Source organism: Passer domesticus, chromosome 2, assembly GCF_036417665.1.
Source record: "Passer domesticus isolate bPasDom1 chromosome 2, bPasDom1.hap1, whole genome shotgun sequence".
NCBI lineage: Eukaryota > Metazoa > Chordata > Aves > Passeriformes > Passeridae > Passer > Passer domesticus.
The window spans coordinates 63,885,556-63,908,553 of NC_087475.1; the positions used below are offsets into that span (position 1 = coordinate 63,885,556).

Consider the following 22,998-nt stretch of genomic DNA (forward strand, 5'->3'; position numbering starts at 1 on the left):
CGACGCGCCTTCCCGCCAGCCACGCGAGAGCCGCAGCCAATCAGCGACGCGCGGATGTACGGGGCGGAGCATGGGCGGGCGCCACCGCGCATGCTCCGTGCCCCAGCCGGCCGCTCTCGCTTCCGCGCGGGAGAGTTGAGGGCGGGGGAGGGGGTGGCGGGAGCGTCGGCTCGCGCGAGCCGGGCCGCGAGCGGGCGGTAAGTACCACCGCGGGCACGCGCGGCGGGGGGAGCGCGGAGCCGCCTCAGCGCCGGTCCCGCTGCCCCCGCAGTGCCAGCGAGTGGAGCCGGCCGGGGCTGGGCTGGGCGGCGGCGCCTCCGTGAGGCGGCACCCGCACCTCCGTGAGGCGGGTCCCGCACCGCCGTGAGGGACCCCCGGGGCCCGAGGGGTGTCGGGAAGAAGTTCTTTGCTGGTGAGAGCGGTGAGGCACCGGCATGGAGAAGCTGTGGGTGTCTGGTGTGTGGCGGTGTTCAGGGCCGGGCTGGATGGAGCTCTGAGCAGCCCCGTCCAGCGGAAGGTGCCCTGCCCACGGCGGGGTTGGAAGGAGATGCTCGCAAGTGAGAGGGGATCAGAAAGACAGCTTTGTTTGTTCGTTCTTCTTCCTTGAGAAATCTGGATGTGTCTGTTCTGTGCTGACGTGGGGAGAAGGGGGAGCTGAGTGTCGGTCGTGTTCAGCTGTGAAATCTCCAGCCCTCGTCCCAAATGTGGGGTAACAGGCGTGTGATTCCTTTCTTGCTTCCTGCTTCCATAGATCCAGTCCTGCCCTGCGCTGGAAGGAAGAGGGGAGCAGAGCAGGAGCTGGGGCAGTGGGTTTCAACAGCATGCTGGGGATTCAGGGGATTGGGTTCTTTTCCTTACTCTCTTATGGATGTACTAAGAGACTCTGTGCCTTAGCCTCCTCCTGTGTAAAAGGTGGATATTTACATACAAGAATGCTTTCAGAACTGGGTCTGGAGAGCAAATACTGTAGATAAACTGGTAATGTTTCAGCAGGATTGCTGAATTTGAAAGTGGTGCAAGCACTGTTCTCCCTTTTTACTTTCTGTTTCCTTTCCTGTCTTCTTCCCTTTAGTCACTGTTGTGAAAAACTAAAGAGCCGAGACCAGCAGCCCTCCTTCTAGGAAATGGCACAGATACAGGAGGAGTGTCCAGGCGTGACTGTTCTCTCAGCTGCTGCTCTGCCTTCTTGTGCTGTGTCATTTGTCCTGTCACGAGCGGGGAGCAGCAGAAGCCCCCCAGATCTCACAGCTGAATTGGGCCCCCTGGGTTCCCCGTGGTGGTGGCAGTGGAAGCGAAGGGTTGCAGAAGGACTTTGGGACAGCAAGGAACTGACTGTAAACCAGCAGGTGAAAATCCTGTATTGATAGTGGAAGATGATGGATGTGGCAGAGGAACAAGCATCACTGATGCCCTCCCTACTTAATCTGATGCCATTAAGGAGGAGATGTGGGGAGCTGTGATACTGGTCTGGGGTTGTCAGGGTGGTGGTGTTGGGTCGCTGTTTGGACTCGATGACCTCAGAGGTCTTTCCCAACCTAACTGATCCTGTGACAAGTATGTGACTCTCTCTGAAAGGTGTCCCTTCTGGGGTGACCAGGAGGACAAACCCGTGGTTCTGTGCCTATGATTTCTGTGTTGAATTCTGCCCCTCTGGTTAGCTACAAAGCAGGGTACTTTTGTACCTTCCATTGTTTGTGGTCGCGTTGCGTGGAATACCCCGGAGGTGCCACTGGTGCAAAACATTCCTGGTAAGCAAGGGAAGGAAAAGGCCACACAGCTCCCACCCACGCTGCCTCAGGTTCCTCTCCAGACCCGTGGCAGCACAAACCACCCAGCTGTGTCTGCTCTGATCACCGTGGGCCCCCTTTCTTGTTGGGCTTTGTGGTTTTTTCACTGCTTTGTGCTTGCAGCAGTCGTTCTCTGGAAGTGTCAGCTCTGCGCTCAGAAGCAGGCTAAAACGTGATTGCAATAGTGAGAATTATTAAGGCAAGAAGGAAAATACAGAGTGATGTTGTGGCTTTGCAGTGTAAATGGTAGCCCACCCTTTTGGAGGTGGTAGGCTCCTCTTTGAGTGTAGCCAGAAGAGTACAGAAGTGACAAAGATGGAAAGAACTGCAGACCAGCTTCTGTACAAAAAAGAGCTAAATAGTTTCAGATTCCTTGACTTTAAAAAGAGACAGCAGGAGAAATAGTAACAGAGCAATGCTGTCATGAGTACTGCTGAAAGAGTGGGGCAAGGATTTCTTGCCTTTGCAGAGAGATCCAAGTGTTTCAGCTGGAATCCCTGAGGGGCAGGCTTGAGCCCTGCAGAAGCAAGGCTCAGGTGAAATGTAACTGAACTGTGAAACTGGAAACCTGCCCTTAGCCTCTCCCTTCTTGCGTAGGAGCAGCCAGCCAGCTCCTGTGCCCCGTTCAGCTCCATATCCTCTTCCTGGTAGTGCTCTAGCAGAAGGCTCAGGGAGAGCACAGGCTCCTGTGGGGGTGTGTCGGGTTTGGGTGGCAGGGGTGGCTTCAGTGAGAAGCTGCTGGAAGCTTCCCCCGTGTGCAGCAGAGCCAATGCCAGCCGGCTCCAGGACTGACCCTCTGCTTCCCAGGCTGTCCCCAGCAGGAATGACAGTAGCACCTCTGTGGTAACATATTTTAGAAGGGAAGAAAAGAAGTTATTGGGCAGAGAGGAGTGGAGTGGGAATATGTGAGAGGAGCAGTTCTGCAGACACCGAGGTCAGTGCAGAAGGAGGGCAGGAGGTGCTCCAGGAGCCAGAGCTGGGATTCCCCTGCAGCCCTGGGTGCAGTCCATGGTGAGGCAGAGTGTCCCTGCAGCCCAGGGAGGTCCATGGGGATTCAGAGATCCACCCACAGCCTGTGGAGGAGGTGGGGGCCTGAGAGAGGCTGTGACCCCGTGGGAGGCCCATGCTGGAGCAGGGTCCTGGCAGGGACTTGCAGACCCATGGAGAGGGAGCCCACACTGGAACAGGCTTCCTGGTAGGACTCGTGACCCTTGGGGGAACCACACTGGAGCAGGCTGTGCCTGAAGGACTTCACCCCGTGGGAGAGTGACCTGTGTTGGAGCAGTTCATGGAGAACTGTTGTTCATGGGATGGACTCACGGAGATGTTTGTGGAGGACTGTCTTCATTGGGAGAGACCCCACACTGGAGCAGGGGAAGGAGTCTCCCTGTGTGTGGCAGGAACAGAGTGATGGACTGACCATAATCCCCATTCTCCATCTCCCAGTGCCTCTTGGGGGAAGGAGGTAGAGTTTGGAAAGAAGGGAGGGATGAGGGCAAATGGTTTTAAAATCTATTTTACTTCTCATTATCCATAATTCAGTTAATTATCCCCAAGCTGAGCCTGCTTTGCCTGTGATGGTATTTGGTGAGGGATCTCTCTCTGTCCTTAACCCATGAACCCTTTGCTATATTTTCTCTCCCCATCCAGTTGTGGAGGGGAGTGATAGAGTGGCCTGGGGGAGTTCCTGGCATCCAGACACGGCCAACCCACCACAGGGGGACAGGGTACAGGGCTGAACAGGGCTGGAGGTGCAGGCTGGCTGCTTCTGCACAGAGGAATGGCCAAGAGCTGGACTTCCACTGCTTCAGGATTCCTAGAGAGGTGCTGGGGTAACCCCAAGGCTGACCATGATCAAGTGTCTTGTCTTCTCCATCAGCATCAGGATTTCTCTGGAGCCTGTAAGAACACCAGGGACTGTAGAGTCCATGTTTAGCCCCTTCCTTAAAAAATTCTTAGAGCTGGATCCTCTGACTTAAGCCTGAGCAGGCACTGTGTGTGTGCATTGATTCCAGGTATTGGTTTGCAGAGAGCTTTTCCTGTATTCTAGGCCATTCAAACTCTATCTCATTCTTCTTTTGAATTTCTTTCTTTTCTATTGTAGTTCTAATATGTCCTTGTGTTTCTGTTTGTTTCTATTGTATTTATTTATTGTTCAAGTTCTGAAAGTGGTATGAGGTCAGTGTATAGATGGGTGTTGAAATCAGTTTCTACCCTGCCTTGCTCACAAGACGTGGAAGGACAAAGGGAAAAAAACTCCGGCTGTGTGCAAAGTGACTTGTGATTACAAGTAAATTGTTGGTAATGTAAGCAAGGAGGGGGAAAAAACATAAAAAATCCTCTTCTACTCTGGTGGTGCTTTCACCTGGGGCTACCCAGTCTGTTTTCTGCAAGGGGAATGGGTGCTAACAAAACAGTTTGTGTGTTGAAACCCAGAAAAAGGTTTCTGTATTTGTTGGACTGTGAGATTTCCTGCCTGTTTTGTGCTTGGGCCTTACTACCTCTCACTAGAATAATTTAACTTCAGATCTTCCTATTTCTTGAAAGTAAATGCAGATTTTTCTTCCCCTTTGTCATACAGGTGTTTACGCTGTCAGAGGTGACGTCTCCAGCAGAGGATAGTTTGGAGTACCACACCTTGTAGGAGTGGGAAGTTGAAGATTTCCGTGGTGGACTTGCACAACAAACACAGACCAAGTAAAATTTCTGCTACAAATGTTGTGGGGTGATGCTCTAACCTGCTGATGGGGATGTGTGTAAAGGCTTGTCCAGAAACACTTAGACTGCTTTTGTGAAGTATGGCCTCAGAATTTTGCAGCTGCTGGAGAAAGACTGTGTGAAGAACAATTAAGACTTGAGTGGATATGGCCAGGAAAAGATAACAGGTGTCCCTGGGGCAATTTCCAGGGCTCAGGAAAAATTCTGTCCCCTTGTTAGCATTTCACCTTGCTGAGAGAGCATGTTTGAATCTCTCACTTATGATTTTTTTCTTGTGCCCCAATTTACTTGCAGATCTCTCCACACTACTTTGCTACATCTTTCTTACAGCAAGCAATTACTGTTTTGTCCTTGTTTTCTGTGAACTCCTGGAAGGTACTGGTGAAGCTTGGGGGCAGCTGTTTTTCCATCCTTTGTTGACTCACAGACTCACACATGGCAGCAGTAGGTTAAGAAAACACTATGAGGGATTGCCCTCCTCCACATAAAAGCAGTTTCACACCTTAGAGCATGACGTGCCATGCTGCTCTGGGATCTGTTGTTGGAGCAGATATTTCAAGCCAGCTTGAAAACTCCTGTATTATCCCTTATGACTTGGTAGTGACTTTCCAAGAGGAGATAAACCACTCTTTCTCCTGCTTAATTGCTGGAGCTCCTGGGATCTGGTTTCCATCCCACTGCTGTGCCAAGTGCAGGCTTTGCCTGTTCTACTGGTGTTTGTTACTGGAGGAGCAAAGCACCAAGGGTCAGGGGATGTAGGTGAAGGAGCACTCAGAGGGCAGGTGTTGGCAGGCTCTGCTTTCCTCTGTCCTGCTTGGCCTATGGAAGTTGTCAATTGCTTTGTGTTTTGTCCCAGTTTTCCTGCCCTAGGTGCTTTCTGGATAATGGCGAAGATGGTGAGAACAACATGTGCGTTTTGTTCAGAAGGGGAGGCTGGCTCTGTCATGTATATCGCCACAGAGAGAAATATTGCAGCTCATCAGGACTGTCTGGTGAGTGCCTTTAGCTGGTCAGAACTGAAGAGAAGTGGAGAGGGGATAAGGGGGAAGTTTCCACTGCTTATCTGTTTTTAGTTTTGCAATGATGTCTGGTTTGAAAGGCTGGTTACTCAAACCAGCAAGTTTGTATTAGATTGAAGAGCTCAAAAAGCAACAGGGCTTGGCTGGGATTTTGCAGTGGGAGAGGATGTGTCTGCACAGCTGGAGCTGTTGATTTGTGATGTTTTCATGTGTCTATTGCTGAGCAATGACATGAAAACACCACAAAAACCACATATGGTCTAGCAACAGGAATAGCCTTGAGGCACTATTGAGACTCATCCTCTTGGATGAGGATTCTCACACCACACAAAGTTGTGTGCTTAAACCTTTGCAGGAAAATATCCATATCATTTGATGGTTAAAATACTTTCCAGCATGTCCCTTATTTAAAATAAGGAATAAAAATATCAGAAGTTGATTATATAAAAATATCTGTGAAGCTTTAAGTGTGTTGCTATCCTTCTACTCTTCTTGCCTCCCCTTTATTCTGGGATGTTGGTGGAGCTGGTTCTTGGAGTGCAGAATCAATTACAGCTGCTGTATTCTCCCTTCAGCAGAGAGAGAATATAGCTGAGAGCTGTTTAGCAAAGGAGATAGCTGCTCTAGCAGCATTCTGGCTGTCACTGTCCCAGCCTTCTTATTCTCACAATTGTTATCTCTACATCTTTAGTTTTCCGATATCTTTTTTGGTTGGCTATTTTTTATCACAATGTTTCACAACAGCGTTGTTTTACAGCACTTGGATGTTTGGTTTGAAACAGGTTTTATTATGACTTTAATGTTTCTCCAATGTTAAAACCTCTCTGTCTCTCCCTCTCTCTGTTTTTTTTTTTCTTTCTCCTCCCAGAAACTTTGCTCATTTCTCTGCCTTAGGCTTGTTTGGGCTGTTTGGGTTTTTTTACAGTCAGCTATCACCTTCTGAGCAGACAGACTGTGCCTGCTAGTTGATGAAAGGGTAGCTCCCTTTTGTTTGGAATTAGCTACATGTAATGCTTGGGAAATATTTGCCAAGAACTTCCCCTTCCTCACTCATTGTCATGGCTCAGCAGTCCTATGGGAATTAAAGTGGCCCGAGTGTGCATGTGTGCATTTTAATGGTTTCTCCCAGGATGTGTACAATGTTTTGGGTTTTTCCTGCACTCAGCTGTTGTCAGCATTGGCTGTATGGAAATCGTATTACAGAGAAATGTAGCATCCAGCTGTAGGTCTGAACAGCTGAGCACATAATAAGATGTCCAAGGTGTGGAGGTCTGTTGCCTTAAGATCTTCTCATCCTTACTCTGGGCAGCTTGGAATTCCACATTTTCTCTGTTCATGTTTTTAATAACTTAACTTTCTCACCTTGTTATCTTTTCTTAGTTTGCCTTCAGATTATGTGAAATCTCCTATGTGAAAGAAGGAACTTCTTTTGATTGCAGAAATGTTTAAGCTTAGCTCTTTGTTCATTGTAGGTGAAATCTCTTGTTAACACAGAGAAAAATCAGCCTCCTTAGGTAGGGCAAGTGCAAGGAGAAAAGATGTATTCTTTGTCTCTTTTCAGCACTGGTGACTGAGTCATTCTTATTTCTTAAAAGCTGTCTCATTTGTCTTTAGTTATTTTCCTCAGGATTTGTGGAATCTGAAGATCATAACCCAGAAAATCTGGAAATAAGGTTTGATGTGTCATCAGTGTTAAAGGAGCTCAGGAGAGGAAAGCGGCTGGTAAGGAAATGTTTCTGAATCTGCAGTTAGTCCTGTCTCATACTATCGAAGGTTGTCTGGCCTGTTCTGTGATTTGAAAAACCCCATTGAAGTATCTGGTCCTTCTGATCTAGTAAGATTAGGGAAATTACAGGTTTAGCACTGGAGTAATTGATTTAATATTTGGTTTGGTGAGATTTAGTTCATTCTGTGTTAAAATGCAGGTGGGTTTTTTTCTGGCCTTTGTGTCCTTAGTCGAAGTTTCCTGAGCATTTGGTAAAGAACGAAGCCAGTGCCTGAAACAAAAGAATGCGATCCACAATTGTAAAGGGGAACACATTCTGAGTTTAGCAGAAATCAGATTATTTTGATTGCCTTTGTCTTCCACTGCCCTCCTCCCCCATGTCCTAGGTGGAACTCTTTTCATTATGAAGTTAGCCTAGGAAACATAAATACAAACATTAACACCAATTAATGTTGAAATAATTTGGGAAAGTTGCTCGGTGCCCTCATTGGCTCTTTGTCTCATTTTACCAATTTATCAGTATGAAATAGAGGTAAGATAGCAAAAAGGTGGCTGCAGCAATGACCAGGGCAGGCGTTTGCCGGAGTGAATTTGCCTGACGAATTACACAGAGGTGACTTGCAACGGAATACTGGATATTCCCACAGAGAACAGCATTTGTGCTGCCTGGCAGGATTTGGAGTAGCTGCCTGTGACACTTACCTGGTGACCCCCTCCTGTTGCAGGTGTGCAACTTCTGCCGCAAGAAGGGGGCCACGGTGGGCTGCGAGGAGCGCGCGTGCCGCAGGAGCTACCACTTCTTCTGCGCGCTCTGCGACGACGCGGCCGTGGAGACCGACGAGGTCAACGGCGTCTACAGGTGACTCTCTAGCCAATCTTCAAGAACCAAGACTTTTATTGATGTCAATGAGATTCTAAATTTTTTTGTTGGTTCAGAAGCTCCAGTAAATGTGGTCTGAGCACAGAGCAGGTTATAGCACTTCTAGGTCTGCTCACATTAGTAAAATTCAGGTAATTTTCCCTCCCCTTGCTAGCAAAGAACTTTGATTCCCACCAAAGGCCTTGTATGTCAATTATGTTGCTAGCAACAACATGATTGAAGGGATTCTAAGTAAATTTTCTGTCCTGATCATGCTAGTCCTGCTGTCCACTGCCCTTGGGGTGCCTGCATTGCCATTGACAGATGAAACAAATTGTTTGGAGGATGCAGATGAAGGGGTTGAAAAACTGGGGCTTCAGGGACCTTTTGAAATGCTGAAGTAAAGTCTGAGGTGTATAAAAGCCCTGATGTTCATTTCTGTGCAAGGCCAGAGAGGACACAGGTCATGTTAGACTTAGATTAATTTGGGGATCATCTAATCACTAATTGTTTCAGATAGGGGTGGACTAGTGCAGTCCTTGGTAGGGGTGGAAGATGGGTCCTTTTGTGTCAAGAGACTTGCACTGCTGGCTGGTTCACAGTGCTGTCTGTCTCAAATGAATGCATCTGTGCAAGGCTGTAAGCCCAGCTGTGCAGGGAGGATGGGAGCTGTAAAATCTTTGTGACTCTGCAAAGCTCATGAAAGATGGAACTGGGAAGATGGAAACTTTCTATGATCACAGTATAGATGACTTTCATCTTACCGCTTTATCCTTTCTAAAGCTTACAGCTTTAGAAAGGATAACTCAGGCTCAAGAAGACTGAACTCAAGATGTTAAAAAACAAGTGGGACTGATGGCTGTAAAGAAGTGCTTGCATATACAGTTTGGTTTGGTGGCATTTTGGAGCTAGTGACCTTGGAAGTTTGGAAGACGGACCCTTAAAAATGCTTTAAGTCTCTGTGTGAGACTGATAGCCTAGGAAACTAGGCTGTAGCAACCTGTATTGAAGAGCTGGGAAAGGACTGGAGTGGAGAAGGATACTAGGACAGCTTTCAAGGATTTGAACCTAAAGACTTTTGCACAGTAGCAGTGGTGTAAATAAAGCACAAAAATTGTAGCTAGCTGAAATTATTGGAGAGTACACTTGAAAAACGGTGGATGTGGATTGACAGCCCCTGCATGTTTTCATGGTGAAACAGAACATGCTGAAAAGAGCGAATTCCTTCGAGAGAGGCAGAGCTGGTGGCTTTAAATTCTGAGTTGCCATCGTTGTGATGATGGGTAGTGATCATCAAAACAAATGGAGCAGAATAAAAAGAGAAATCATATGGTGCTGTGGAAGTGGCCAGTGTGCTTACACCACTTAGAGGTGGAGAAATAAATGCAATTTGCACTGCTGTCTTGCAAAAATGATAGTAGGGAAGTGCTTCCAAATGAAGTGGGCCTGAGTAGTAAAATATACTGTCTGTACTTTGTAAGATGTTCTTGTGCTCAGGATGGGTTGGTTTTAACTGTGAAAGGCTAGAACTAAAAAACAATCTCCAAAGGGCAGTATTAGAAATTCAGGGGTGTAAATAAGGTGTGTCCAGTATATAGCTGTTTGATTACATTGTTAGGCACACCTAAATCTGATTTTTGTGCTTCAAGATGCATTTCATGCAAAAGAAGTTCCTCATCAAGCCAACAGTCTGCATTTCTAAGGGCAGTTTTTCTATTTGTGTTAAAAGAATGACAGTAATTAGAAAATACCCTAGTAAATGCAGTTCCCTTTAAAAATTGCAGCAGTCTTAGCAAGTAGATTTGTAAGGAAGAGATAAGCTAAGCCATGCTCCTGACAAGGCATTTTTGCTTAAAAAGTGACTTGGGATCCTTCTGTAAGAAAGGCATATTGTAAAAGTTGGTTCATGTTCTCTGCACATTATCGTATCCAAAAGATAAGGAATATTTTCAGATAAATTTGTTTCATTTTGCCTCTTCCAAGGAATTCACGTTGCTCTCCTAGAACCACTGAAAATATTCCCATTTCACATATTCCTGAAGTCTTTGAGTAACGAATGGACTGAGCAGCTTTAAGCTACTGGATCTTGCACAGGGTTCCCCCACATACTCAGGATTTGGGGGCCATTCCATGAGCACAGGGCAGTGGGAGGGAGGGGCACAGAGATCTCCAGGCAGGTGGGTGCCTGGTGCTGTGTGTGGTGGTCCCATGTGGCACTGCCAGTGTCCTGCAGGGCTGAGGAATGGAAGGTGGCACTGGCAGATGTGTCTGAGGAGGCTCCCGGCCTGCGTGGGGCAGAGCTGCTGTGAGGGAGCAGTGCCAGGACTGAGGCTTCACCTTGGGAGCTTTAATCTCATTCAGTGACTCTGGCACGGTGATTGCCACATGAAATGTGTCTGCCTCAGGGCCTGAACAGCGGGCACGCCCCAGCAGGGTGGGCTGAGAGTGCTGAGAGTGCACTGTGGCTCTGGGAGTACAGATACAAGGTTGTGCATGCACAGGACTATAAAGCAGGTGCTTTTTGATGGGGTAGTGCTGAACAAAAATCCTGGTTTTTCTGAACTGTCTTTCAGTTTATGTTTGGTGGAAAGAGGGAAAAATATCTGTTAAAATAGGTCAGCATAACTCAGCTTGCATATTTATTAATAATTCTTCTCTTTTTCTTGAAATTGAACTTAAATTTTAGAGTGTTCTGCCCAAAACATGACCCAGGGAATAGGACCAATCACTATGGTGAGTTTCTTTAATGACTTCATTGATTTCATTTGTTTCAAAAGTTTGCATCCTACAGCCAGTAACTCATAAGAACAAGATAAATATTACCACCTTCATATTGAGTGGTGGATTTCTAATCTTGCAGGAGTGGTTTGGTTGAGATCCACATGTTTGCACAAAAATCAAGAAGGTTTTTTGAAGTGGGAAAAGTTAAAATTTAATCCTCCCCAAATCTCCTTGAAAACTGACTTAAACCGCAATGGACCCAATCCTTCATGGAATCATTCTTACCCTTCTTTACGAAATAGGCCCAAGGAGCTTGTAAAATCTGTGTGAGACAGGAGAGCCACACACAAGTTTGCACTAGATTAATTAGGAAAAGGCTGTTGCAGGAGAAGTCACCGTGGGATTTTATCTGTGGTTATGCAGACATTCACATTTGCATCTTCTCTATTCACTGCAGTAGTAGTTTTTAAAATAGGGCCTTTCATTCTGAAGGATCCCAAAGAGCTTTTTAAGTGTAACAAGAGGGTTGTACAACCCCTCTTTAAGGATTTCTTCCCGTGCTGCAGAAATGCAGCTTCATTTGGCAGTCCTGGTCCTTTCTGATTCAGAGGTATTTGGAAATCCCAGCCAAAGCTGGACCTTGTTAGCCTAATGCACAGAACTCTGCTCACAGTGAAGTGGCTCCTAGACTGGCCTTCACTTTGAATTTGAGCTCAGTTGAACTGTAAGCACTTGTGCTGACCGTGGTGTGCTCCCACTGAAGGCTAGCAAACTTTGGCCTGTCTTCTTGACAGAGTCTTGCTCCACCCTGATGACACTTAAGGAATGGGTTAGGTGATTATTATTTCAACTTTTATTCATGAGGGCTGGGTTTTTGCAGAAAGACTCCACTTGTAAAACTTGTAAGGTAGGTCTGTATTTATTCAGCACCAGGCACATGTGGGATCTCTCTGAAGCTAGCTGCAGGGTCTGAGGAGCCTCTCTTATCTCCAAGAGGCCTCACATTCCTTCCATCTTGTTTGGGGTAATGAGCTCTTCTTATCAGGATCCCTGCATTCCTTTGTCTGGTCTTCAGGCCTTTGCAAAGCACAGCAAGTTACAAGCTAAGCAGGTTGAGCAACATACATCATCTAAAACAGCTATCCTAACTCCAAAATTTACTTCTACCCTAAATTAATTTCTAACCCCCCTGCCTCACTTTTTAGCCAGACATAGTCTGTTTAGTATCTGATATCGTTGTGATTCACTAACCAAATGCATCTTCTCAGTTTACTTAGTAGCTTTGCTTTTTACTTATCCTTAGTTCTGAATCCTGACCTCTTTTCCCTTTTCAAAATCATTTTGATTTCTGGGATCTAATGGCTGTCAGTGTCTGTTGGGGCTGCCCAGGGCCCCAGGTGATCCCCTGTGCAAGTACTGGACAGGCCCAGGATTGCTTTGTTTCCAGTACCAGAAATATTCAGGCAGCTCTCTAGACCACCTTGTTCATCAGGAGTGCTCAAGTCTTACAAGGTTAAATCACAGAATGATTTGGGTTGGAAGGAACTTTGAAGATTATCTGATAGTTCCAGCCTCTTTACCTTGGGCAGACACACCTTCCACTAGACCAGATTCTCAAATCCCCATGCAGCCTGACCTTGAACATTTCCAGAGACAGGGCATCCATAACTTCTCTGGACAAACTGTTCTAGAGAGTCACCAGCCTCACAGTAAAGCATTTCTTTATATCTAAGCTAAGCCTGCTGTCTTTCAGTCTGAAGCCATCTCCCTTTGTCCTGTCACTACATGCTCTGGTACAAAGTCATTTTCTGGTATTCTTGTAGTCCCCTTTAGATACCGGATGGGTTTTGTGTCTTCAAATGCTGCATTTGCAATGTTCCCTGGGAAGAGAGTTTTCTCCTGTAGGAATTCCTCCAGACACACTTAATTTAGAGAGCTTCTGTTTATGAGGGGTAAATGGATTCTGCTGGCAGTGTCTACCCTGCCTCCTGAATGAGCTTCTCTCACCTCCTGAGAGTAACTGTACCCTGGGGAGCAAATGGAGAGTTGAGTAGAAGACACTTGGTTCCTCAAGCCCAGTGTCTCCTGCTTCATAGTTTGGAGAAAATGGAGTCAAGGAAAATCCCCTTATTCTTGGTTCATACAATATTCTTGTGCTGGAATGTCAGGGCTCTGCTGTGTGATTGGAGAGGGATAAGGTGCCTTATGGGCCAAGAACTCTCCTTGCAGCTCTGTGCAGCAAGGATGTGAGAGCAGCTTGGACTTGGAAACAGGCTCCAACCTTTGTTTAACTGGAAGAGTTGGGGGTGGGCAGAGTAAAGGCTGACAAATGCAGGAGAGCAGCCAGCTGTGCAGGGCAGGAGGAGTTGGGCTGCTCTTCAGACTGTGTTCCTCTTGTATAAGGCATCCTTACAGCAGATATCTGGGAGAGCTCAGGAAATCCCATCGTGTGTCAAAAATACCATGCTGGACAGCAAGGAACACTTTGTGCCTGCAGCAGCATCTCCCACACTGCCCCAAATTTGGTCTTACAGGTTTGGATGAAGTGAGAGACCAATTTCCTTTCAGCCCATGAAAAATGCAAATGTACAGCACCAGTGCCCAAAGCCCAAACTTGTTTCCACAGCCTACATGTACAACAGTGGCTCCTCATTCCTCTTGATAGGATGATTTCTAACAGGAAAGGCCTTACTAAGTGCTGCCCAGAGGTTCTAGAATTAGGGGAGGGGAAGTATAACCCCACTGTACTCTAAACATTCAGGTTTTGGTGGGTGGTTGCACTCTTCTCTGCCTTTCTCTGCTCCTGCCATGTCTTCCTTGCCAGAGCTATCTTTCTCTTTCTCTGCTTGTGATACTGTAGCTGTTTCCAAAAGCTGCCAGTTGTGATGTTGGCAAGAGTCTGGTGCATGCTGATGGAAAGGACTCGGTGAAAGCAGAGATAATTTTTCAGAGATCTTGTACCACATCACTACAAACACTTTGTAGCATAAATAATATTAAACTGACAAGTCAAATGACTTCTGGAGGTTTTCTGGGAGGGTCCTTATGTTGATGAAAAACCTAATGCCATTTATATGTCTTTGAGACACTTAAGTAATTCTTTATGTAGTCTTAGGTTTGAGGGTGTATTAACATATGTAAGAATTGTTTGGAAAAGAAACCAAACAGTTTTTTAACACCTAGAGGTGGTGCTGCTGCCAGGAGGAATAAGTTCACTCTGCCACAATTAAAAATCTACTGAGTTGAAAAGGTTAAGTGATAGCCTGAAATGCTATAATGATTTGTACTTTTTTCTAATGGTTGGTTGATGCTTGCAATTTCCCTTAATGGAAACAGTGTGAATTCTGCTGAAATGTCATGTTTTTGGGGAAGCTGAAACATGAGCCTTGCCACTCAAAGAGCCTCACTTCCTTAGCTTTTTGGGAAAAGAAGGAATTTATATAATGTGTGATGGTCAGTCTGAAGTTGTCACTTTTGTTACTTTGTTGTTTATTGATTCCTAGGTGCACCTAAAAAGAAAAGAAGACGTACACTGGCATCTCCCACCATCACAGAAGAAATGGTAATTCTGAATTTCAGTAATACTGAAACAGGGGACCCACACCTGCTACAGCAAAGGATTTACTTATCAAAGGATTCTGACAATATTCAGAAAGAGTCTTGGGAGTTCCCAGTAGGCATTTGTTAACTTCTCTGCTATTTGCAAATGCAGTGGTTGAGGAAGGTGGTGCCCCAGGTGTCTGGCTTTTCTTAAAGCATTTTTGCTTTGAAGCAGTTTTTGCTTCCATTTTCACAATACAATGTCTGCAGAGGAATATTGTTAGCCATTCAGAGAAGCTGACTGTTCACAGAAATGTGGACTGCTTTTTATCTTTCTGCTAAGACACAAGTATGATAATGACAACAGCAGTAAATGTCAGCATGATGTAAAAATATACTGTTTTGATTTTCTTACAGAGTACAGAAGAGACAGCAGAAGAAAACAGTTTACGAATAGTAAAAAGGAAAAACAACAGGCATAAAGGTGAGACTCACTTTGATACCAGAAGGGTTAATTCAGTTTTTACTGAATTCACATGCCTTGATACTTTTAGCAGAGAAACAAGGCATGTGAACACTGCTCCTCCAGCAAGGACAGTGGCAAGACACGAAGAAGATATGTGGATCAAGAATGCAGTGGTAGATGGAACAAAGGACTTATTCTCTGGGAGCATGGGGTGGGATTTATGAGAATGGATAAATTGTAATACGTATGTAGGGAGTGTATATAAGCAACACACGTTAAGTGTGTTGCTTATATACACTCCCTACATACATATTACAAGGTGTCCACATAAGGTTAGGAGTATTCCCTGCAGGGCCTTGGGCCTGAAGAAAGGATGCTCTCTTTAACTTCAGTGTTAAGGAGCCTTTTTCTGATATTTTGGACATTTGGTAATAAATTTATGGAGCAACTAGGAGGCACTATGATCTGTTATGTTGAAGTGCAGAGCTTGGAGATGGCTGGTAGCAAATGCTGTGCAGCAGATGTATTTTTACGATTCTCCTGAGACAGGTGGCTCTCTGTGCTCTGGTGTGGCAGCAGAAGTCTGATTTGCAGAATGTTTTAATAACTGTGCAGCAAACAAATGCCTGTGGTTTGCCTGAGTGAGACTTGCTGTGGTGTGAGCTGGTGGGACATTCAGATGGGAATGCCCCACTCTGGCTGTTCAGCTCTGTCTCCTGCAGACAGGCTGCCTCTGCCTGACGCTGCTCCTCCGTATCAGAACAGATAAATCCAAAATGGGAACCCTGGGAGGCGTTAACAGGGAGGTGCTCTGAGGAGGGGGCAGCACATCCTGCCTTTGGAAGCCTGGCTGTACACAGGGTGCTTACACAATACAGGCTTTCACTGCATACATATGGTGTTACAACAGTGAGAAGGATCACAGGAGCTATCCTTCAGTGCTGCAGTTTTCATATTACCCTGAAGCTCCTGCTGCTGTTGCTTGTTGGGATTCTGCTGGCACTTGGAAGTTCGGAATGTGCTAGTGGTGATTATTCACCTCACTATGGATATGCTTAATGTATGGGCATGGTATTGCAGGTGGCTGCCTAGTGGTCTTTTCTAAATTTCATTACCACTGTAAAGAACAGAAAACCTATAAAGAATCCTGGAATACTCATAGAGCATCTCATGTAAGTGAGAAGGCATTTCTTTCCTCACAAACGTCTCCAGTAAAATATAACTTTGTTTTTAACAGAGACTGGCAGACTTTTGTGAGCTGTCCAATGGCTCTTTGCTTTTGAACAGCCCACTGCATTGATCTTACTAAAACTTGTCCCTGACCTGCTGCTCAGGGATAAAGAAAAAATGGTTATTTCTCTATCAATCCAAATCTGACAAAGTAGGTATATAAAATGGACTGTAATAAAAAAGTTTGGTTGCCTGGATCACTTGGATTAAAAGTAGTCTCAATTTTTACCAAATCTAATACTGATTCATTTATTGCACTGTTTTCTGTGCTTTAGCCTGTTCAGTCTGTGGTGTGGTCCTAAGGATTGGTGAAACTGCAAGCAAAACAAATCACTAGGAGGTATCTTGAGCTTTAGGAATGGCACATTTAGAGCTGTGGAGCTGTTTGCTTGTGATGAACGAAGCCAAATCTAGAGCTTAGGGAATTTGACACCCAGCACTGTGCTTACGTTTGCCTGGCTACTTTTTTGTTCCTACTGGAAAGGGCTGTGTGGGTGGCTGGAGGAGCCAGAGATCTGCAAAACTGTTTGTTCCTGGTGGAAGGGCTTTGGCTTAAAATTTTAGTTTCTGAAGAGAGGGAGCAAAGCCCACTTTACAGATCACTTCTGTATGAGAATGCTTTTGTGTTTTAACAGTTCGAATAGACTTCGTTAGGAAGTGCAAACAAGCTGGGCTTCTGGATGACATCTTTGAAGAAATGCTGGACACACTTCACCTGGCTCAGGAAAAACTGATGAATGACAACACTTCAGAAACAGGTATGTTTCAGGGGGACCCATGGCAGGGACTGCTGTCATAGTAGAGGTGCACATCTGAATCCCTTGGCCCTGGGCCACCTTCCTGAGAATACCATGGTGCTAAATAACTCAGTCCTTATTTCTGCAGCTGTGCAGGAGGTTGAGAATGACCTTGCCTTTTGAATGACCACTTAACAGTGAAAGTTCCAAGGAACTGCTCAAAATTATGTAAGAGCTGCCAACTCAGCATCTCTAGTGAGACCTTCTGACTTGAATTTTTGAAGCCACCTTTTACATGTTGGCATAAGCATAGGAAGGTTCAGTCCAGCCTGTCCTCCCAGGAACTGGGGAACAGAGAGGTCCTGAAGAGAGCCAGGTTTTATTTAAGTCATAAGTCTCTGTTGCTCTTGCAGCTTCACAGAGGTACCAGCTGTCTGTTAATATCAGCACTGTCTTCTGAGTGAAAATCCCTAAGTATCTACATTTTAAGGCTTTGGATGATCTGTTACAAGTGTACTGTCTGTTGTGTCTGTTTTATGGTTTCATCACCTTGTATGAGGTACTTTGTTTTTAAAGAATTCCAATCTAATGTTGCTTTGTTCACAACACAGTTAAAGAAAATTTCGAACTTTCCTCTCCAATTGTCCCCTCAGTTTTGTAAAGTTAGGAGTAATACCTTAGCATAAAGGTAAAGAAGGTATTTTATGCAAGGTAACTGAAGCACATGCACGGAAAGTGAAATGTCCTACCTGGAAAATCTTTCTTCATGAGTAGCTTGTGTGTCAGTTGAACTCTGCGAGTGTTCTGTATTTTGCTTCAGCAGAAGCCTCAGGTGTGAAATTGAGCTGTAATTCTTGGATATTTCTTAACAGCAAACAGGGATAGCTCAGCCCCACACCTGCTGGGTCAGGAGGAGTTGGCGCAGTCAGCTCTGCCATCACACAGTCCTGGCACACTGAAGTGAAATATGACTTAAGTATATTGCCCTTCTTTAAATGCACTGTTCATGTGGTGCAGATCCAAAAAAGGAATAATCTTCTGTATGAAACTGAAAAGAACGAATTGCCAACTTGATCCTTTTTTCTCAATATAGATTATATGAGAAGGAAGACATCTTAAAACCTTGAGCAGTTAGTATGATGGAAAATAAGTAATTACTGTTTTGTGGTACTTCTAATGTAGAGCTCTGTAAACCTTTACTCAGTAGTATCACATCAAATTATCTCTTTTCCCCAGAGTATGAAGAGACAGTGATGGCACTGTTTGACTGTGGACTGTTTGAAAATATACTCACAAATATTTATTCAGGTATGTGCAGAAAAGCTGTCAGAGGAGCAGCTGGTCTGGGGTTTGGCATTGAAGTTATTCTAATGAGAATTTTGATAGAACAATCATTTAAAATCAAAATTCCAAGGAACTTTTTTCCTCAGTGTTATATAAACAGTTGAATAAAAGCCATGGCTAGCTGAATCTTCAGAAATACAGTATATCAGATGGGGCTGGCTGCCTGAAGGAGGGAGCAACTCACAGTTCCACAGCTTTAAAAGGCCAAAGGGTCTCCACCCCAGGGGAACTCCACTCTCCTGCAGCTTATTTGGGTTCCTTCTCCACAGCCCCCCTTCAGCAGTTTGCCAGTGTTACAGCTCTGCTGCTGGCTGACACGTGCTGGTGAGAGTAGTGCTTTCCACTGAACCACAGCAGCCAAAGGCCAGCAGAACTCACCTGGACTGGGGGGCAATTGAGAATGCTCAGAGTAAATGTAAACAAAGGCAGGAACAGTTACTTGGGAGCACCAGTGTGGAAGGAAACTGTAGGGCTTGGATTCTCAGCTGTTTGAAGCAACAAGGCTGAAACTGTTTTTCAGATAGGAAGCATGAGACTTGCCTATTTCCCTCTCCAATAGTTGTTCTAACTTTTGCTTTAATTTATTCTGGTGAAAAGGGTTTTAATTAGCTAATGTTGAGGTTTGGTGTGTGAAGATGATGTTTGCTGTTTCCCCTTCACTTGACTGAAGAAGCCAGGCTCCTCCCTTCAGTCTCCTGTTCTTGCACTGAAATTCCTTTTTCAGCAGCTGCAGCTGTCTGACACAAGGTTCCACCAGTGCCCCATCCTAGGACATTAAAACATCTCTGCTCGGAATTCCTCATGTCACACAACCTTGGATCACGCTTGTTTCTTTCACTGCTGCGTCAATTATTTCACCCTCTTCTCAGCTTTCAGGAAAATCTCTTGATATTGGCACCTGCCTGCACACAACCATGTGATTCTCATGGGTACTAGTTGTCCCCTCTCCAAATCCCCACAACTCAAGCAGCTCAATTCTTCCTGTACCACACAATCTTCTTTTCTGAGACCTTTTAATTTCAAGGTCAATAATAATGAGGTTGGTTCCAAAACTGATTCAAGAGGAGCTTAAAATGAAGCAGTGAGAAAGAAAAGAAAACCATCTTAATTACAAGTGAAACCATAGAGAGGAAAGCAAATCACCAGCTGCTTTTTTTTTCCCTTTCCTTTTTTGTTTATTGTTACTGTTGTCATAATCTCTTACAAGCCCTAGCCAGCTCTGTGGTGACATACTGAGTCAAGGACTACATAAAGTAGGACTGGTATAAATACTGTGTTTCAAGCTGATGATTTTAGGTCATCTGCCATGCTTTAAATTCAATCTTTTTGTCACTTCTTAAATCATCATGCAAATCTTGTTCTAAAGCCTTACATGCCAGCACAGCAAGGCTACTCTGAACTGTGACTGGTGAAAGGGCTTTTTAAAATCCCTTTTTATATACAGGGATCCACACTCCTTTTGCAGCGTGCAGCTCTACTGCAAACTCAACTGCATGTAAAACCTTCCACACAGGACGTGCTGTTGCCTCAGCAGCAGTTTCAGATTTCTAGGTTGGAGGTTCTTTTCCTCTCCTCCAAGGGAAAGTGACTATTTAGTTTTCAGTTCTGTTGTGCATCCTGCTTGGATTCCCTCTCCTCTGTGCTGGTCAGCAGTCTGGCCAGAAGCTTTTGAGCTCCTTGATAGCATTTGTTTTCAGGGTGTTTGTAGCAGCAAATTGTGCAATTCAGATAAAGGTGGAGACAAGGGCCATGATACTTGATTTTAAAACTGTTGTGCAGTTCCTTCACTGAGAGCCCCATAGCACTTGGGGCAGTCATTCCAGGTCCACATCCCTCAGGCCATTCCTGACTTTACAGAAATACATTTTCTTTCCCTTCAGCTCATTTCCTCTATGACGTGGAAGGTTCCCAATCTTTTACCTGCCTTCCTGTGGAAGTATTTCTGTAGGCCAGTCATTCCCATCACTCACATCTTTCTCTGGGCTCCTTGTATTCCTGCTGCATCCTTTTGACAGGAGAGAAACTGAGCTGTGGGTGGTCCATCTGTGGGTGTTCCATCTGTGGCTCTCCCAGATGCTGAATCCACAGGATCACAGAGTGTTCTGAGTTGGAAGGGACCCGCAAGGATCACTGAGTCCAACTCTTAAGTAAATGGACTGTATGGGGATTATGGGGATTGAACCTATAACCCTTGGCATTATTAGCACCATGCTCTAACCAACTGAGCTGCTTTGTTAATTTCTGATCATTAATTCATATCCAGATACTCTCTTAAGAGGGGTTTTTCCCCTGGTTCCACTTGTACATGTCCACCTTCTTCAGGTATGTGTCACCTGAGTGCAGTTGGAAGGGGTGTCTCCTCCTCTCCAGTCAGAGCGAGGCTGGGGCACCAGGTCCCTCTTCAGTGACCGCTGCCAGAATTTCCCTGGGCAGCAGTGATTCAACACCCACACCCAGCCTGGGGTCATGTATTTACAAACATGTCCGTGTCCACCACCTTCCATGTCCACCCACAGGCAGCAGGTGCTGTGTTTTCTCACTACAGAGGAAGAAGCAGCAGGGAGGCAAAAGGCCAAAGTGCTTTCCTTCCTTTTTCTTTTTTTCAAATCAGTTAAGGCTCTCTTATTCTGAACGGCATAGGGTAAACAGCTGGAGAGAATTTCTGCACTCTACTCACTGGAACTTTGGAGACATCCTTCAACATCTTCTTCTCCAAAAGAAGAAAAATACACTCAGTTTGTGCAAAATGTCTTATTACTAGAATCTGAACTCTCTACATTCTCACACACTGATAAAGTAGTTTGATTTGACAGACAAGCCTTGCTGCTCAGAGGTCACCAACACCTCTGTGTGTCCTGCTAACTGAACAAAGCAGGTGCTTCATTTAAAACTTGTGATTAACACTGTAAGGTTGTGGTAATGCTTCTGGTATTCACTGGTAAGGTTCCCTACTTAGCTCTCACTGACTTCAATAATCTTTAACATTAGGGAAATGGAAGGAGCAGAGGGAAGCAGAAATGCAGTCAAGCAGGGCTTTGCAAATAAGGTAAACAACTTGGTTAATCCTATCAGGATACTGTCAAAAATGATTTTGCCAGAAGCAGGAGAATAAATGGTATTGAATTGTGTTTTTGAGAATCAAGTTATTGAATGCAGTTGTCCAAACCATCTGTTTTTATGTTTAATTTTCTTGTTGGCTAAAATCCACCAGGCTTGTAAATTTGCTATAGGAGTGTAATTTAGAGATGGTATCTTTAAAGATTTGACATACATCATTGTTGGGGGAGTCCTCACACAAATGGGCTCTGAAAACAGAATCTTTAAAGCTCATATACCACGTAACACAGGGGAGTAGTAGCTAAACTAGTAATTTTTACATATGCTGAGATGTTTTAAATTGAATCTCAAAACTAGCTCTTTTATAGCTGGATGGCAGAGTACATGACTGCTGCTCTGTGCTTTCCCTGACACACCAGCCAAGCCAGCCAGGCTCTCAGCAGACCCAGAGTTCAGCTCTTTGTGAGACATCAGGAGTGCAGGGTGGTGGGTTACAGACATTGCTGCAGGAAGGGAAAGGTTTTATTGTAGGTTAAACCAGGCAGTGGTAGCTCTGCAGTTAATGACTATGTAATGTGTTTTATATTCTAATACTTATATATAATAATAAAAACCTTTTTTTCCTTAATAATAAAAGCTTTTTATCCCTTTTTCATAATAGGAACAGAAGAAAAAATCCAGAAACTTCTAGAAAGCAGAAAAAGACTGGATCACAAGATTGAGGTACTGCAGGACTTAAAAGAAATCATCCTTCCTACTCCAGAGAACAGGGCCAGTACATCCAGTACGGTGTCTGAATAACCTCTCTGTGATGGTGCAATTGTTAGGATTTTCTAATGCTAAAAACCATAGACAAGTCTGGTCAGTGCCCAATGCCCCAGCCCCAAGATGAGGGCTGAATGAGGCAAGAACGTGGTGTTACACTAATTTTTATACCTCACTGCTGCAATAATTTTAAGTCCTTCAAGTTTTCAAATTTTCGTATTCAGATTTTTCCTGGTTCCACTATAAACTTCCATTTATATTGCACAATGGAACATAAATGCCTGTTATTAACTAAATATAGCTTTTACAAAAACTCAACAGAACCCTCGAGGGAAGACTTTTTTTCTCAAAGCCAGGGAGTGTTCAGCTGCCACAGAACAGTTGCTAAATTCCTTGAACTGTGGGAGCCCTCTCCTGGCTGGGCAGTAGCTGCCACCTGCCTTCAACCAGACAGTGATGGTTGAAGGATCACAGTGCTGCTTTGGCTTTCCCAAAAAAGATAAATGAGCAGAACTTGCACTCAAAGAAGTCTTCTGGCTTACAAACAGGAGCTTCATTTAAAAAGCCAAATTATTCTTTATTGACTGGTTGAGGTGTACTGTTTCTGCTGCAATGGCAGTGGAAAAGCAGCGTTTGCAGGCAGACCAGAAAGGGTTGGGCATTATAGTAAACACAAGTACTGTCAAATAGAGAAAACAGTGACTGGATCTTCCTTTCTCCATCAAGGAAGGGTTCAATTTCATGTGTTTTGTCTTTAAAATATTGTTTGAATACAGAAAAGCATTGTTTAGCCACAACAGGCTAATAAAATAAAACATTTTTTAAAGGAGCTGTGTGTGGAGTTGTGCTCCCCATCCCTAAGCTGCTGCACAGGACACAGCCAAGAGGGGGGAATGCTGTCAGGCCCTGCTTTTGCTGAGGGACAGGCAGAGCACTGGCAAACACCACTTGGTGTGACACATGTGACATCCTGTTACAACAGCTGTCCTCTCTCCATGACCACTTGGAATTCCTCACTTGAGCTTGTTC

At 44.9% G+C, this 22,998-nt stretch overlaps 1 protein-coding gene and 1 long non-coding RNA gene across 7 annotated transcripts; both read left to right on the plus strand.

The window, feature by feature from the left end:
* Window positions 1-68: 68 nt before the first annotated feature.
* PHF11 (PHD finger protein 11) lies at window positions 69-22,798 on the plus strand. Of its 6 annotated transcripts, none has more exons than XM_064408820.1 (11): window positions 69-197; window positions 4,369-4,484; window positions 5,362-5,497; window positions 7,139-7,246; window positions 7,976-8,109; window positions 10,796-10,842; window positions 14,334-14,392; window positions 14,788-14,854; window positions 16,702-16,824; window positions 18,040-18,111; window positions 21,866-22,798. In XM_064408820.1, exons 3-11 carry the CDS (start codon window positions 5,390-5,392, stop codon window positions 22,003-22,005), a joined length of 858 nt encoding a protein of 285 aa, XP_064264890.1. In that variant the 5' UTR covers window positions 69-197; window positions 4,369-4,484; window positions 5,362-5,389; the 3' UTR covers window positions 22,006-22,798. The 6 variants fall into 6 exon arrangements, with proteins under 6 accessions (XP_064264890.1, XP_064264889.1, XP_064264891.1 ...); XM_064408819.1 differs by lacking the exon at window positions 69-197 and adding an exon at window positions 294-412; XM_064408821.1 differs by lacking the exon at window positions 69-197 and adding an exon at window positions 333-421.
* On the plus strand, window positions 14,861-16,220 carry LOC135294046 (uncharacterized). The gene is made up of 2 exons (XR_010356150.1): window positions 14,861-15,115; window positions 15,156-16,220. It is a non-coding gene; the product is annotated as an uncharacterized LOC135294046 (long non-coding RNA).
* Window positions 22,799-22,998: the final 200 nt, after the last annotated feature.